The sequence below is a fragment of the Apteryx rowi genome, unplaced genomic scaffold (genome assembly GCF_003343035.1).
Source record: "Apteryx rowi isolate R43461 unplaced genomic scaffold, aptRow1 scaffold_403, whole genome shotgun sequence".
Taxonomy (NCBI): Eukaryota; Metazoa; Chordata; class Aves; order Apterygiformes; family Apterygidae; genus Apteryx; species Apteryx rowi.
In genome coordinates, this window is record NW_020450562.1 from 256,434 (window position 1) to 274,089 (window position 17,656).

Sequence of the window (17,656 nt, forward strand, 5' to 3'; positions counted from 1 at the left end):
AAAATCTCCTTATAAACAAAATCTTCAGTTTTACCCTTAAATTAATGAATTATGCTAATTCAAGTGGAGCTTCCTGGGAGGGAAAGGAGGCGACAACCCTTTGTTTTTAAAGAAACATTTAGGACTCTATATTTTTTTTTTTATTGAGCCAGATAGCTTTAAGAAGAAGCAAATGGGGATGCAAGAATGTGAAGTTTAAAAGATGAAAGTTATGGAGGTTTTCTTTTTATTTTTAAAGGTGCAGGGGGTAGTTGTTACAGATCAGGGAAGGGGCTCTGGGGCAAAAGCCTGACTCCTTTGAAATTCATGGTATAGCTCTACTTTCCCCTTTATTTTCTGAGTGAAGGACAAAGCAGCCAGCACTCATCAGCGCCTTTTGCCAGCAATGCACTGTGCTTTAGCATGTATAGAAAATGGGCACCTCTCCACACCCACATACAATTTGTGCTGCAAAAGCACTGCTGTCACGTGCCTTTGTGGGTGCATCTCCCCCCCCCCTTTTATTTCTCATTGTAAAGAATATCATTTAGAGCTAAGTTTTTTTTTTTAATAGATGTTTATATCTTCCCAAATCAGTCATTAGAGTAGGGTGACAGAACCAAAAGGAAATACAGACACATTGTGTGTCTGCACTGTGCATGAATGAACAGTAATCAAAATGAAATCAAACTTTTCTACAGAATTTGAGCAAAAATTCTGATAATTTTGGTAGACCTTTTCTTCCAGGAGAGCTCAACTTTAAGGTGACATAGAGACTTTAAGTAAATATAAATACAATCTCAGAAGGGACCTTTCTACTGAAAATGATCTCCATTAAATTTCTTGTCAGCAGGCATCAAAATGACATACTAGGATGAGAGTAGCATTTCTCCAGCTGAAGTATATGTGTGGCTTTGAATTTTGCACAAACTCCAGAGCTAACTAAGCCCTCCTGCATTTTTACCTATTTTAAAGATCTTAAATGACCATCACAGCAAGAACATCCATTTTAGGTCTGAAAAAGACTACCTCTTCACCAGAGCTCTGTCTGATAGGCTGATGTTTTCAAATTAGAAAGCAGCATCAGCTGTGGGGCTGCTGTCGCACTTTCCTGCAGCACTACTACTGTTGGATTTACAATTTGTCAAGTACATTTACTGTTGGTCCAGGTGTCATTGCCAAGTGAGATCCAAAGGCACACACAGGCTTGACCTGTGATGAAGGACAAGCACAGTCAACCCAGCTGTAAAGGGTATCGAATTATTCTGTGTGGGAAAGTGAAGGACAGTCGTAGCTGTAATACTGGACAGAGTTACAGTCAAGGGGACAGACCACTGTACTTTATGGAACAGTATGTGGGTAGAAAGATAATAGCCAACTTTTATAGTCGCTCAATAGCATGGGCAATACTCCCCATCATTTTAAAAGCAATGTGACAAAACATTGTCACATCCGGAGTTAAAGGTGCAGGATTTCTGGACTTTTAACTCTTTACTCTGTCCACTAGAGCATATGGCTTCTCCCAGTCCTTTTCCTTGGGTTTCCTTCTGTGATTTCCTATTTGACTGTGGAACAAGCCTTACTTGTCTTTCCATGAAATCTGCCGAACTCAAAGCTCAACTCAGAGACAGATTTCTGTAAAATTTGTCATGACTTGTTTTCTATCAGTGCTTATTTTCTGAGAAGCTGGTCTGCTGTGATTTAGAGCTTTGCTGGCAAATTAATCATTTCTATTAATCATGAAAAAAAAACTTTTTTTACTGTGAGGGAGGTCAAACACTGGCATAGGTTGCCCAAAAAGGTTGTGGAGTCTCCATCCTTGGAGATATTCAAAACCCAGCTGAACACAACCCAGAGCAACCTGCTCTAGCTGACCCTGTTCTGAGCAGGGAGTTGGCCTAGATGATCTCCAGAGCTGCCTTCCCACCTCAGCCGTTCTGTGATACATGAAGTTTGTGAGCACTTCTTGATTGCTGACAGTTCACTTTTCTGTTTGTTTTTAAAACACTCTCCCTCACCCCTGAAATTTCACAGCCCATGAAATCTGCACTTACAGTAGGATTCAGTTGCCTTCCCATATGCATATGATACCATTTGAGATGTCCTACGGTATCTCACGAGCTCTGGCTGCAGCTCCAGAAAGCAGGGGGATCTCTCTTAGGTCTCTAACGTTGTTTCTGCTGACCCTGTGCAGATCTCTCAGATGCCCTGGAGCACCCAAAAATGGCACTAAGTGCTTAATGGAGTTATCAAGAATTTATTAACTGTTGGTCATGCTAATTGTACTAGATGTAGTGCCATTTTGTTGACACTTCCCTATTTTAGTTTGCAGTGATGATTTAACTCATAAATTCAAAGGCTTCACTGTGATGAATGAAACTGAGCGATATGAAGCCCTCAGACACTGTCGCTATGTAGATGAGGTCATCAGAGATGCACCCTGGACACTGACACCAGAGTTCCTTGAAAAACATAAGGTACATTCCTCCCCTGATCCCTTGCCTTCCCTCTGCAGATTGATGGTTAAGAATAAACAGCAAGCACATGAAATTCTATTAGCTGGAGTAAATTATTTGGTTCAGTTAATTCCAGCCACTGAAATTAGGTATATTGCATCACTTGCCTGAGTCTTTGTCAGAAGCTGTTCTGTTTCTCTTGCTTTTTTTCTCAGTATGCTGGCATTATTTCTGTAGTGGAATTTTTGAATGGCAAAATAACACTGAAGAATTATCAATAAATTGCAAGTACAGGAAGGGAGCTCATGAACCAGGAACGCTATAATGTAATGATCAAAGTCGTGTAAAGTCCTGAATTAAAGGCACATTTCTTGTTAATTTCAACAGGTACCATAACTGTCCAGAAGTACATAAAAATGGCAGCAGCTGAAATGTATATAACTATTCTTACATGTTATTGACTGTCTTACAATATATAACAATCTTAACAAAGGTGTAATAAACTAGAATTTATTTTAGCGTCCACATCACTGTGTGATGAATGTACAGCAAGACAGTTACTAGGTATACTTGTATATATACACAGACCTAAGGAGGCAGAATCAATAATCCTGCCTCTGCAGTTTTTAAAGTTGGGTCTTTGCTGCTTGACTTAAGAGCTCTTCCAGTAGCAAAAAAAGCAGAAACAGGTGTCTTAGATTTTCTACAGAATATCACTCAGAGACAGCCAGAGCAATGTGTTAACATCAATGGTTCTGGACATGAGCTTTCTGTTCTTTCAAACTGACTGTAGAGTATAGTGGTTGTAGGCCTAAAYAGGGTGCAGTATTTTAGGGTGAGAATGCAAAAGCAAGTCAGCTGCAGTCAAGAAAAAATAGGATCCTCCAAAACAACCCCCACTGAACCAGAATTTAGTGATGGTGGCATGTGATTCTTCTGTTCACTTGCAGATTGACTTTGTAGCCCATGATGATATCCCATACTCCTCTGCTGGCTCGGATGATGTATACAAACATATAAAGGAGGCAGGTAAGGGCAACTTTACATTTCAACGTTTTGAACTCTGTTATTGCCTTCTGATCACAACTGCTGGGAGAGAAGCAATAGAAATAATGTCACATTCTCTACCCTAATGGTAGTTATCGCTGACTTCAGCAGAAGGGTTCTCTTTGTAAAACCACAAAGGATATCCTTGGCTGAATTCCTACCATAACCCTCATAAAACCATTCAAATATGTCATGAAAGAGTCCCTTCTGGCTTTTTTAGTAACATCAGGGTGCTCCACCACCAGGTCTGAACCAATGAAATTGAGTTCATACCCACAGTAGCCCACCAAACTTCGGTAGTTTATTGGTAACCACAGACTGACTGCTCCTTGAACACACAATTCTCTATGGGGAAAAGCACACAGTCAGCCTTCAGGAGTCATCAGGATCCACTTCTGTTTTACAGTGAGGCTGCTTTTCACCACACTGACAGAGGATTTAAATCAGTATGAGAGAAATTAATGTGTCACAACTGTTTAGCTGTTTGGTTCGTTACCATATTATATTGACCATGAACATGCTGAAGTTGCCAGGAGTCTGTCTCTCTTCCATTCATGGATGCCAAATTAAAACCAAAGAGAACAACTTAAGCTGTTGTTTGCCAGAAGCAGCTATCCTAACGCAATGAACAGTGCAGGAGGAGGAAGTGATCAAAGCTTTCTTCCACTGCTCCCTGGAGGTGCTGCTTTGAACACTGCAGAGTCTATCTTCTTCCTGGTCTACATAAATGTATATATTGGAGGCTTAAAAAAAATTCCAGAGAAAATCTGCCTGATGGTAATCTGTAGCATGAAGTGACATTCTCAAGCTGTACAGTGACAACTGTAGACCAGATATTGACCTGAGCCAAAAGAATAAGCTTTTTACAGTAGTATTTCTTGATCTTTTTCCACTTGCAAACCTCACTGTAGGACCAGACTCACAACCCTTCTTTGGGCACCACTGTTCTACAATTTCAGAGCCAGAGAGAGCGTACTTTCCTAGGCAATGGAACAAACATACCTCCGGTAAGGATGGGTCATTGAGGGACATACAGAATACGTGCTGGCAGGGAGCTATTTTGCTGTACTTCTATAAGGTGCTGAATACACAGTACAGCCCAACAGGCACCCTGGTGTCACTATATTGTTATCAGACTGAGCTGGAGAGTGCCCAGACCTGGCATATCCTTCTCTGCTGTTCTTAGGCACAAGTACGCCATGCATGTGTCCTGACAAGAAATTCAAGCTTTGTTTCTTACTTACAGTCACACAAGCTTGGTTGCCTTTAAAAGGAGGGATTAGCAGGATAAAGGCTTGCTGTATTTCTAGCACATTTCAGCCCAGATACTATAAATCATAAATCGGTTCTCTCTTTCACAGGTGCATTTGGTTGAAAATGGAAGGGGGTGCAAACAAGCAGTTTTCACATTTTTAAGCAACAGTTACCTCCAGCTGGAATCAGTGCTGCATCTGCAGTTTCTCAGCTTCCCTACTCATGTGCTCTCTGTAGCTAGACTTCTTTTAAACTGGAATTTCAATTTCACCCTTTTGATAAGTTTAATAGATAAGTTGCTTTTTGTGGGGAAAAGGAATGGCACAGAGTCCCTGCAGGCAATAGAGTATAGGTTTCTGACTTCAGGAACTTGCATTGTGTGCTGTCTATATCGCTGGGTGATACTGCAGAAGTGACTTCAGTTTTGTACCATTGAGTTTTGTTATATCTAAAATAAGGATAGTGTTACTCACCTAATTTGTGAGAAGTTTTGAGATCTAGAAGCGTAGTAGTCCTAACACTCCAGAACAGGGTTATTACTATAATGAATTTCCCCTTTCTCCTAGGGCATTTTGTTTAAAATAGACCAATGCTGTGGATGCATTTGTGCACACTTCTCTCTTTTCTTAGTTGTAGTACTCCCCTTTTCATTTTCCCACCTAGGGTTGTTGGGGAGCAGACAAGCAAATGGGAACTGTGGAGCTCATTCTGTAGATTCCTCATGGGCTACCATTTCCCCCTATTTTCAAAGGCTGGGATGTACATGGACCACAGTGAGCTGGGCAATGGTGGGCTAACTGAACCTCTGCACATCTGTAAACAATTCACTTTTGAAAACATGGATCAGTCCAGGACATGAAGCAAATAAAAGCAAAATCAATGACTAAACATAAGTGCTCTGATACATGGTTTTGTACATTTACTTGAAACCAATTTGGTATTTGGCTTAGCAAGGGCTGAGGATTTATGGATTCTTGTAGCTTCTATCCATAAAGGCTTCTGGCTTAAAGTGGGTTTTACTGCTTCCCAAAATAGTTTCCTAAGTGACTGCTGCAAGCCTGAAAAGCATGAGCAGGGAAACCTCTCTGCTCATGATTGAAATAATCTATTTTTAGCAGAGTATTAATTAGCAGAGTATTAATTAGAGATAATAATAATAAAAAAAAAGATATCACATATCATTCACTCACAAGAGGCTGCTAAGCTGCTTGATTCCTTCTCCAGACCTCTTTCTAACCCTGTGAAATTGGGTAGCAATGCCTGCCTACCTCAGGGGAACACACGAGGATTCATTTGTCAGTAGCTATAGCACCCTTTTAAGACAAAGCACTATTTTTTTGCAAAACCGTTTCCAGTCTAATCTCACAGCTCTCTCTCTCTCATCAGCAGTTTAATGTTGCAATTACGTATAAGTGATAGTAGTAATTTCTTGCAGTCCTAAATAACTACTAAAACAAGGTGTGCTAGCGCTCTGCTATTACTGCCTTTGTGACTTGCTTTAACAGTTCATGTGATCCTGTCTTGATGAGAAGCAATTAAAAAGCAGCATATTCCACAGCTGTGTTGAAGGAATACAAGCAGTATTAATAAATTGCTAGTTTTACCAGGGGCTGATCTGTTGGAGGAGGGAGGGTGGATATATAACACTCATGTAGCCTCAGCTACTCAAAACAGGGGCTGTAGAAAGTGATATCCTTAGACTTCCCAGTAAAGCCATGTTTATTCACACTACCACTGTGCAAACTACCAGCACTTCCTGGGTGTTTTCCATTTATTGTAATGCAGAATATACATCTGTTACCTGAAGTTGCTTCATGGCTTTGGCCAATGCTAGAGGTTGGCTTGTTTTGCTCAGCAGAACAAGGACTGTAAGAGGATGCAACACAGCAATGGAGAGGAGAGCAGAAATACACAGGAGACCAGCAAAAGACCTTTCAGTAGTGTGAGTGGGAGCCAGAAAAAAAAACTATATATAACATTAAATAAGGGTTAGGCTTATGGAAAGAACTGTTCAGTAAATTGTCAGCAATTGTTAGGTCTAGCCTTCCTGACTCAGTAACTCCTGCCAGTCTAGCTAATAATTTTAACATCACAACTGACACTATGAAGTGGACAAGTTTTAGCTGTTTTATAGGCTGAGGGAAAAATGAGGGAAAATATGTAGCAGTTTTGTGCCTTCTCTAAGCTCAAACAGGAACAATGGGAAAAACCAGGAATAAGCCAGCCAGAATTTCAAGCCTGTTATCTTTGGTCAGGCATCTTTGTGTAGACGTTCGTTCTCAGCTACCTGCTGCACGACTTGGTCCTGCCATGCTTTCTCAGTGGGCTTTCTTTTCTCCCTTTGATCAGGAATGTTCGTACCAACACAGAGAACTGAAGGTATCTCAACATCTGATATCATCACACGGATTGTCCGGGATTACGACGTTTATGCCCGACGCAACCTCCAACGAGGATACACCGCCAAAGAGCTGAATGTTAGTTTTATAAATGTAAGTATACTGATCTGCATTTGCTTTGGAAAGGGTGTGTCTGAAGAGCACAAACTTAGAGCAAAGGCTAAGAAAGCATATCTTCCTCCTGTTGCTTTTAAAATAGAAGACAGAGCTGGGAAAAATTTAAAGAAACTGATAAGTTGAGGATTGTTTTAACTAGTGTTAGTAATTAGCAGCTTCATTTCCATCCTATGCTTTGATGTTCGTAACAAAGCTACTGCTCCGTGTTTCTCCTTGAGCTGCAAGTGACTGAGTATCAAGAAAGAAACCAACCCCCAGCCCTAGTGCCCTCAAGCACTGATCCAAGAACTGACTCTTTCTTTATTTCCATTGTGAGAAGACAGCACAGATTCTGATATCCAAGCTCTTTCTTTACAAAGTGACAAGATAAAAATAACAAAACAAATGGCTCTGTAGAAGCCCTTTAAAACACAAGGAAGTGTGTTAGGAAGCTAGTGTTTAAATGACGCTGAAGAGATTAGAAATCACAATATGTAGTATAACAGATAGGGCAAGGGTGCCACTTAAAAGGATTGCTCAAAGAAGGTAGCAGCTCAAATTATGCAGTTTTCACATACAGAACTGCACCTTACCCTCCAGTAAGGAGTAAATACTTAGCAGAAATGAATTTACTTTCCTCCATCTTCTGTTTCAAGTCTTAACTGTTAGGCCTCTGGAAAACCCACATCGCTGAAAGGTTCCTTGTGATTGGGTTCGATCACAGGAGGACTTTCCTCTCATTTGGGAGCTAGGAAATCCCTTATGACAGACTGAATTGTGTCATTTTTGTGAGGATTTTGTTTATCTGTTTCTTATTTTAAGGTCTGGCAGATACATCATAGAACACAGGACATAAATATTTACTTCATTATGCTTCTCTTCACTTTCCTACACCTCTTTAGTACTTTTTAGTGCTTACAGTATATTTAAAATTTCCTGCTGTAAATATTCCACCCATAAGGATCACAATTGCAAACATCCATTAGATTAAGGCACACTGGATGCAAACTTTCCTTTGGGGGTCTCAAATTTATTCTCTATCTGCTCTGAGGTTAAGAAACTGTTACATAACTTATGCTCCCCCACCACCACCACCAAAGACACCAATGTATTCTGAAGTCCCTCCGGACATTTGGTTATTTAGCTTATAGTAATCTAAATGCAGAAATACTGCTTTTCGCCAGAGGCTTTTTGTGTTTCAAAATAAATAACAGCATTTCATCAGGACAGAAAAGAGTTGGTTTCCTAAATAGTTAAAGGAAGGTTTGGTTATCCGTTAGATGCAAAGTAGGTGAGGTTTCTTCAGATTTTGTTGATTTTGCTTGGCCTTGTGGCCTGCAAAGACATGTCTCCATGTCATTCTGTATTCTTGCATCTGCTATTGCTTTGAAGTGCTGCCTTTTCACCTTTAAAATAACATGGAAGTGTTAATTCCATGAAATATTTGGCACTGAAAATAATCTGCTGAAAAACATTGTGGGCATATTTTAAACTTCTAATGTGAAGTGTGTTTACATTCTGGAGATTAAGAATGAAAGGGCATTTTAAGCTTTTCTCTAATTGATTTTCAATGCTTCTCAAATCCAGAATGACAGACTAGATTTGTTAATGAAGTATGCCAGTACATCAGACATGTGAATGCTCAAGTATTTAGGTATATGTATTTGCATGGCTGCATTTTTTCAATATTGCATTCAATGAATTTTTAAATGTAAAATAACATTTCTGTACATGGCCTGAGATTTAGAGGCCAAGTTGTGCGTGTTCTTATTATAAAGATTCTACAATTGGGCTTTCATCAGTTTTTCTAGAAGTTCATGAGCTAGAATAACCCCCCGCCCCCACAATCTCTTTCTTAGCAGTAGATGTAAGAAGAGCAAAAAGAAAGCAGTAACACATAGGAAGCAAAATCTTTTGAGTCAGAAGTTTATATTGCATATTTCTGATCCAAAGCCCTACTTCAGTATATTAAGCTGCTACAGTGGAAATAAACAGCATTTGTTTTAGAAGTAAATTAAAGAGTCAGTTAAATGAAAATCACAGAAAATTAAAAGCTGACAGTGAGCTGTGCTTCTGCAGAGGTCATTACATCTTCCAAGGGCACAGCCTTTAGTGAGTTCTGCGTGCTCTACTTCTGAAGAGCACAGAAGCATTTCAGGACAAAAACCTTTAACCTGAAGTATTTTTTGAGCTTGGCCAGACTGGAGCCCCCTAACAGCACCTTCTCTTTCCACCTCTTTTTTCTGTATCACTCAGCAATTAGGAGTCTGCTCTCTTTTCTAGTAAGTTAGCTGGCCACAAGTGACTGGCCTATGCACATCTTTCTGTTACAGGCAGAGGATCTCATGTTATCCAGAGTTGTAGGTGACCAGAGGTTTTCTTCTGCCATGCAGAAGTCCGTCCAAAGAGGCACTTTGGACCAAGTTAACATCCGTGATGGCAAGTCAGCACTGGGATGCATTTGCAAGGAAACACAGGGAAATTTGCCTTTTGCATACTACTAAGTTGGAGCTGTTAATTCCTCACTTGTATCATAACAAGATCCATTTTATTTTTAAAGTCCATCCAGTTTGAAAATGTGGAAAGATTCCTGTAGTGGATGAAACATAATAAACAATGAGCACAATATAAGTTTTTTAATGTTTACTTATTTGCATTTCATTACACATAAATATTAAATTTTTGTTTTCAAATACGATGTGAGAATATTTAACTAACGTCATAAGTAATTTTAACACTAATGTAATTTTTTTCTTCTTCCCTACTCTCAGTGGCTAATTATTGTCAAGTCTCTATATAATAATCTCTCTGTCCACACTTCTAAAACAGGAGAAGAAATACCGCTTTCAAAACCAAGTGGACAAAATGAAAGAAAAAGTCAAGAATGTAGAGGAAAAATCAAAAGAATTTGTTAACAAGGTGGAAGAGAAGAGCCATGACCTCATTCAGAAATGGGAAGAAAAGTCCAGGGAATTTATTGGCAACTTTTTAGAGCTGTTTGGACCGGATGGAGCTTGGGTAGGTATTTTGCCATCCCAGGAAATCTGAGTGTTTTTATTTATCCTCTGTAACACAGATCAAGAGCAGATTCTTTTGCTGCAGTCTTTGTTTTGAAAGCCAGCACAGTAGGATAATGTCAAACCTGCTTGCTGAGTCCAGTAATGCATGCCAAAACTGCAGTGGAAGGATTTGTCGCTTTTGTTGTTTCTTTGGGACAATTTCTGTCTTTTATGTTTGCAGAAATATTTGCCAATGTGATGTTCTGGGATGAAGTTAGTTGTGATAGATTACTGCATTCAGTGGTACTGCCTCGCAGCAACACACTACCAAACAAACAGGCAAATACAGGTCTAGTCTCCCTTTCAGCATTAAACAGGACCACACACACATCAGGGAGAAATTATGCRCTGGAGGTGGTGAGGGAAACAGGGACATTGGAAAAGCTTTTTAATTGTTTACTTCTCTCCATTCTCTGTACTCAACAACAGAAGATGAGTTTTCTAACTTTAAAAAATACTGGTTTAAAGTTCTGAAAAATGATTTTGCATGTATAGTAGCCAAGCTCATCTAATTGCCTGCAGAGAAGTCTCAGGTAAAACTGAAGCACTTTTGAAGCTCTCTTCGGATTCATGCGGCTCCCCAGAGCCAATCTGCCAAAGATATCCAGATGCATTGGAAAAGCAGTTGAGAGTTTATAACATTATAACTTTGGGGAGAAACGCTAAGGCTTTACCTGAGCAAACCAAAATCATGCAATGAGTTTGTGGCAAGTTGGCAATGACGCAGGGAGTCCCAGAAGTTGTCCTGGTCCCCATCTTTCAGTTCTGAGAGCTACATCACATGCCAATCCTTGGGAAGTTTTGTTTTCCCGCAACACTTCCCCTTGCTACGTTGAAATCAGTAGCAAAGCTTAATGTGAACATAGAAGCTATCAGTTGTTTGAAACAGAACTTGGACCTTCTTGTTGGACATCAGTCCTTTCAGTCAGTCGTTTGCCATGTTGAGTACTACTCAACTGAGAAATGCCTAAAGTTAGCCTCTGAAGGCTTCAGGACAGAGACTGCATCTTTTTAATCTCCTTACAGCTATATCTGTCCCATGCAAAGAGGAGAGCTCTCCAAACAATGCCTGTCACAGTCATGTAGATACCTAGTTTCATTAGCAAAGTGCTCTTTTCTGGCAATGTATTATTTTCCTTGGGGAATGGAAGACAGTAAATATCCTGATGAAAAAGTCCAGGTTTGCCTGCATTGACCACATCCACAGGAGTGCTTTGCCAATAAGTTTTTCCCAAATAGCTTTGCAAGCTATTTGGAGATGATCTTATGGTCATAGGTGCTGCATTAATAAAGCTAATGGATCATGTGAAATCCATAGGAGGTTGGATGAGTTTAACTGTGCAAAGACAGAATTTCAGAGCCTTGATCTCATTCCCCTCCTCTACCCACTCAAACTGCATACTGATGACATTTTAAAAGAACCCTCTGCTTTTTTATAGAACTCAGTTTATTACAGAAAAACTGCTCTGCAAAGGTCTTTGTGGGGGAAGGAGAAGCCTCCTGTTTTACTCTCTGATTTAGTGTCCCAGCTAGTGTAGGAAACCTGATGCAATCACGGAGATGTTTGCTAGGAAAATGTCCATAAGTGTCCAGTGAAGAGAGAAATCTCCTTGTGTTGTTGTAGGAAAAGCTTCAGCAACAGTAAGCTGAGGTGCTGTTGTTTTTTTTTTTCAATCAGCTTGAGCCTGCCAACAGGAAAGATTTTTTTTTTCAAATAACGATAACTTGCTATTAGTGTCAAAGCTGTTATTAACATTAATTTACCATATCACTGTTAGTTAGATGTTGCTTTTAATGTTGACATTAAAAGTACAGGAATCATTATGGGCATGTTAGATTCCTAGATCAGTAATTTGCATCCATTAATATGCTATTATTATTTCACAGATAGTTATAATACGCTTTATGCTAGCATCAGTTTTCTAAAAGTAAAGTAAGGGCCATGTAACCCGCAAAAAATACCAGTTTCTGAAAAAGGTCAGAATGTCAGTTTTCAAACTGTAAAGAGGTACATAATTTAATTGTAATTCTGCCCACTCGTACAATTGTCTGTACATATTTTCTTCGAGAGAGAGTCCCAGAGGTGTCAGAAACAACAACAACATGGCACGAAACTTTTATTCTGGTTTGAGAGAGTATCACACAGCACAGGCTGGCACAAAGCCCTAAGACAGACACGTAGCTCCACAGAAGTGAGAGACAGTGCGGTTAATTCTACCTAATTTCAGACATTTACAAGTGGAGAGCTGCATTTCAGTCGCTGACTAGTCCCTTCAAAGGGCCAGTTTCCCTCTATTACCATCATCAAGGGAGCCAAGGTTGGCCGCACCAGGAAGCGGCTGCGTAACCACAGACATCCGTGGTGGCTCAGATGAATCTCCTTACAGGTTGTGACTGGACTCCAGGGCTGGCACTTAGGCCACACTGCACCTCCACAGCCTGGGCCTCAGCACATCCTTGGAAGTCTGGGGAAGAATCAACAGCTGGAAAGCAGCAGTCCAGTTGTCGCCTGTTCTGTAAGGTGCAGGAGTATCAACACGTAGGCAGTGCAATTTCTTTTGCCCAGCCTCATGTAACTGGATATGTGCATGTACACAGATCCCATTCTAAATAGTGTGAAATCAATAACAAGCCAAAAAATTCAGAAATGGGCAGAATATTTTTTGTCCAGTAGTAAGTTTGTCAAGTGCGAAGTATTATCTCCCTGAACTGTTGGGATGTATCTGAACTTGCTTGAATCAAGGCTTTGAAATTCTTTTGCTGTCTCTGCTAATGGTCCAGAACACAGCCAACCTCACCTAACCTTCCTGTATTTCAAGTGATCTATTTTATTTATAATTATAATTTTATTTATTCGGCACCCAATGGCCACCCCCCACACTAGGAACACCTTGCTTGTGAAGCTGCACAGGTACAACTTTCTGACCTTGCTGGAGTACAGCTGGAGGGGAAAATAATTAGTCTGAAGTCAGATGAATTACACCACCACCACCCTCCTCCTGCAACAACTTCGGGTTTGAGCCAGCAACCTGGTGGCTAATGCACAATCAAGGACTCAGGAGGCAATGTGGACTGGCTGGGCACTTACACAGCCAACAGTGCAAGTGCACTCCCTCTTCCACCCACTCAAGCAACGAAAGCTTTGCTGGAGCAGGGACCAGAAGGCAGCTGTCCCACAGCTCTACTGACCACCTTAGCAGGAAGGTGGGACTCTCTGCCCTCAGCCCATCTGGCCCAAGGGACAGTCAAGTGCTGGCTGCCAAGGGGGCAGCAGCTGGCCAGGCTGTGCCACCTGAATCTCCCCCAACACCAGTACCCGAAGCATTGTAACATTATTGAGCTTTTTGAACTGGTCAGTAAAGTCTCAGGGCCAGGGGCAAGAGGAAGTCAAAATGTTTTGCTTGTCCAGGAAAAAAATATTTCATGTCAAACTCCATTTTTGTTGGGAGTTATTTTCAGTGAGAGAACAAAACAGATTACATCAAAACCAACAAAAACATCAGTGGCTTTGGTCTAAACAGAAATGCTGCATTTCTGCCACGGAATTTGAAGCGGCTCCTGGGCTTTGCAAGCTCTGATGCTGTTCTCACAGCTCTCACCAGCATAAGCCCGCCCCTATCCAAGTACTTCTTTCTGTAGCAGGCTGGCAACATTTGTCAGGAGCAACCACCATCTGCTAACTGTCGAGATTTAGGAAGTATTGACTATTTTGGACCTAGCAGTAGTGCAGGGGCAGGTTACGTGCTGTGGGTTTTTATGCACGGGAGCGTTGCTAAGTTCGTCTCTAGGCAGGAACTGTTCTGTCATTCTGCACTGCAGTGAAATCCAGGCTCTACAAGTAAGTTAATAAAGGACAACACAATAAACATGTAAATTGGGTGAGGGAGCTCACTTAGTTACAGCCCAGTTTGTTACTTGTGCTTGATCTTTAACCCCCTGGATTAGCAAAAAACAGAAACATGACAAAAAAACCCCTAGCATTTGCCCCCTCCCTCTTGCAGGAAATGTAGTTTCCTACTGAGTTTCAAAGGTGGGGGGGGACAAGATGGACAGCCACATGCTTCATGGCAGGGAGGAAGGTCATCACAGGACAGAGTCACTGCAGAGGGAAGGGGAGGAGGAACAAAATGAAAACAAGCTGAGAAAATGGATTTCTGCTGCCCAAAGAGGCAGCCTAGAACATATTCTGCAGGACTATTTTGCTCACAGACCCAAATGGCAAGGAAACTTTGCCTGGGCTGGCTCTTCCCTTTGAGCTGGGCCTCTCCTTTGATCCTCCCAATATTTGAAGCAAGGGTTAAGAGTTCTTGTTCCCCATTTCCAGGAGGAGAAATGAGGCACCCAGATTTTACACTTTCAACATGAGGCCTGCAGCAGCTGTGCAGTAGAAGCCAGATCACCTATAACCCAGTCCCATAGCCTAACTGCAAGGCCACATACGGCACTAGCGTGTAGCAGACCACTTGGTTGAAAAGGCGGTCCCCTTCCACCCCACCAGCTCTGACAGATCCCTGCTCAGCCTTACAAAGCAAATGACAATAAAACCCAAAGCAGAATATACAGCTTCACACTTGTTTCTCTTTTTAACAAAGACATGTGAATTCTGACATTCCTACCCCTCCTGCCCCCATTAAGGTTTTGGAGCATGTGTGTTCCAGGTAGCTGGGGAAGTGGCAGGCGCTGGGCTATCACCTTCCCTTGAGGACGGAAGGGGACAAAAGTCTACACTAGCCAGGAAATGCAGCAGGAGACGACTGGTCCATCCCAGCACACTGAGAGGAAAAGGTCCTGGGAACAAGGAGCATTTGAAGTATAGACAGAGAACTAGCTTTTGGAGACACAGTCTGACCTTCAAGTCTAAAAACAGCCAGAGGAAGTTCTCTCTAGTTGACTGAGGATAATACACATTTTTTTCATACTGTGGGTGCCTTAAGACAAAAACCCCATGACATTAAAAACAACTTATTACGAGCTGAGTATTAGAGGCTAAGTCGAAGTCTGGGATGATGGGAGGACAAACTGGATACCATGATCCTTGGCTGTGTGTCGAAGCAGAAGCCTAGCCTCTGCTCCCCCATCCTCCCCCAGGTGAGAGAGGCAGCACAAAGATCAGCCCCCTTGCCCACAGGCGCATCTTCCTCCTTCTAGATGTGTTACTCCAAGAACATCTTTTCCCTTTGCTTTTGCAGAAGCAGATGTTCCAGGAACGAAGTGGTCGAATGCTCCAGGCTTTCTCTCCGAGGCAGAGCCCAACCAGCAGCCCTACGCGAGGCCGCTCTCCATCCCGTTCTCCATCTCCACCCTTTCCTTGGCTCTTCAATAAAGCTTCCCCTCCCTCCTCTCCAAAAGCTGCCTCTGCCTCCCTCAGCAGCATGAGCGAGGGAGATGAAGATGAAAAGTAAAATGAGAATATATTTTTTAACCTTGGGACAGAAGAACAAGCTATGAACTCAACCACTGGATGGGGAGGAAAGGTGCGAGGAACATCTGGGGTATCTCTGACAGCCAGGAACATGCTCTGGGAGAAGCTGTCACAAACAGACCGGAGCACAGCAAGGGACGAGATCTCAGGAAGAGCTTATCCCATCCCCGCTTCCTCGTGGTGGCCGGGTGCCTCACCAGCAGCGCTTGCCAGACACAGTACCAGGTGGCTGGCTGGAAAACATAAAACCTTTGTGCAAGTCCTGTCTGTGTGTCACTGCTTACTGCTACTGTGGGCCAGGCCGGATCGGCAGGGGATTTTGCACTGAGGATGACTGGTAGGAGAAGCAATGCCAACCCTTATGCCCGACCCAGCACACAAGCAAACGACAGCCGCAGCCTGTGGAAAGAGAAGGTGTAGTTGTATCTGGACCCTGCTAGCCTTGAGCTCTTCTAGCACATGAAGGAATGGCATCACAGCAACAAAAAATCTTTAGGCACAGGAAATAAAATGTTCTTTTCAAACCAAATCTGCCCCAGACCCAAACCACAGCAGTGAAATGGAGAGCTGCCTAGCTGGGATAATGGAAATTCACTGAATATAGTCAAGCTGTTCAGTGTTGCTTGTTGACCAAGCCTCTATACAGGAGGTGTAAAGATTCAGGCTGTGTGAATCTCCTTTGCTTTATCAAATCCCCCTCCGTGTTCCTAGTGCCTGAACAGCTACCTGATAACTTCTGTTTTGCTCTCTGGTGTTGCGTTTTGGAGGCAGCAAAGTAAAGGAAAGAAAGTTGGAATTTCTTGATGGGAAAAATACTTATTTTGAAGACTTTGGCAACTTTTACTGGTCAATTCTAAAAACATACATGGGATCTCACAGCCTAAGAAGAGACTTCTAGGAAACCCCACCACAACCAGCTACATTATCACCAAACCGTGAGCACAACAGTGCTTCTGCCCTCTCACGTTCTACTAATCAGGTTAAACAAAGTTCTGACAAAACTCTAAACAGTATATTTGTAGACACCCTCCCCCTGGTTTGGGGTCCTGGGGCCATTCTTCTATCCTAACATGAAGAAAAGGTTGGGAAAAAAAAAAAGAAACATTTTAAGTAGGATTAGGCATGGGGATTTTTCTTCTCCTGCCATGTGACACCCTTACACCACCCCTCACCCCCCAAGCAGAACCACAGAAATTTTAGGACTAATGAAGCTTTCCCCTCCCCTCAACGCATTAGCATCCGAACTGACCTTCTTCCAGCTTGGCAGTAACCTGGCTGCGCCATTCAGCCTCTCAGTTAGCACCTGCAAGATGGCTGTAGAGTTACGGGATTTACGAGCAGGGAGGGACTCCCTGCCCTGTCCTGCAGCTCAGAAAGCCGCATCAAACATCCCCCTGAGGTGCGTCCAGAGGGTGTCAAAGCAACGATGTGATTTGTGCTCCTGCACTTGCCTCGGTGCATTGGCACCGTTGAGGCTCCCCAGCCTGCCATCGGCCTTGGTGCCCAGCCAACAGGCCAAGGGGGCCGCGGCTGCCTGAGCCTGGGCAGCCCGCAGAGCTCAAGGGGGCACAGCAGTGCGGCCTCCGCTGTGCCACCGCTCCCTGCAGTGGCAAACTCATCACAGCAACCTGCTGCAGACGCCACCAGTCTGCGCGGCTCGTCTCCTGCCCAGGCAGCGCACAAAAGGCTGGGAAAGCTTCTGGCAGGAGAAGGAGGCGAGCTTGCCACGGTTCATTCTGGAATAAAAACAACTGTCAAACGAGGCCCCGAGTGCATGAGCACGCGTCGTAGTAGTAACTCTACTGGCAGCCGTCCCTCCCAGGCTACTCCCCTTCCTTTGCCAACGCCCTCCSTTTCAAATACCTTTTCCAATGACAGACCCTCACAACCAGGCACCAAAGCAGCCCCGTGCTTTGTTCATTCCCAACAACTTTTATCCCTCCC

General features: G+C 42.6%; 1 protein-coding gene across 1 annotated transcript in view; it reads left to right on the top strand.

Moving 5' to 3' along the window:
* Positions 1–15,692, top strand: part of PCYT1B (phosphate cytidylyltransferase 1, choline, beta) — a 31,443-nt gene extending 15,751 nt beyond the window's left edge. Inside the window, exons 4-8 of the mRNA XM_026075436.1 lie at positions 2,305–2,456; positions 3,386–3,464; positions 7,086–7,228; positions 10,061–10,249; positions 15,480–15,692. Coding sequence (XP_025931221.1) covers positions 2,305–2,456; positions 3,386–3,464; positions 7,086–7,228; positions 10,061–10,249; positions 15,480–15,692 — 776 coding nt within the window. The remainder of the gene's footprint in view (positions 1–2,304; positions 2,457–3,385; positions 3,465–7,085; positions 7,229–10,060; positions 10,250–15,479) is intronic.
* The last annotated feature ends 1,964 nt before the right edge of the window (positions 15,693–17,656 follow it).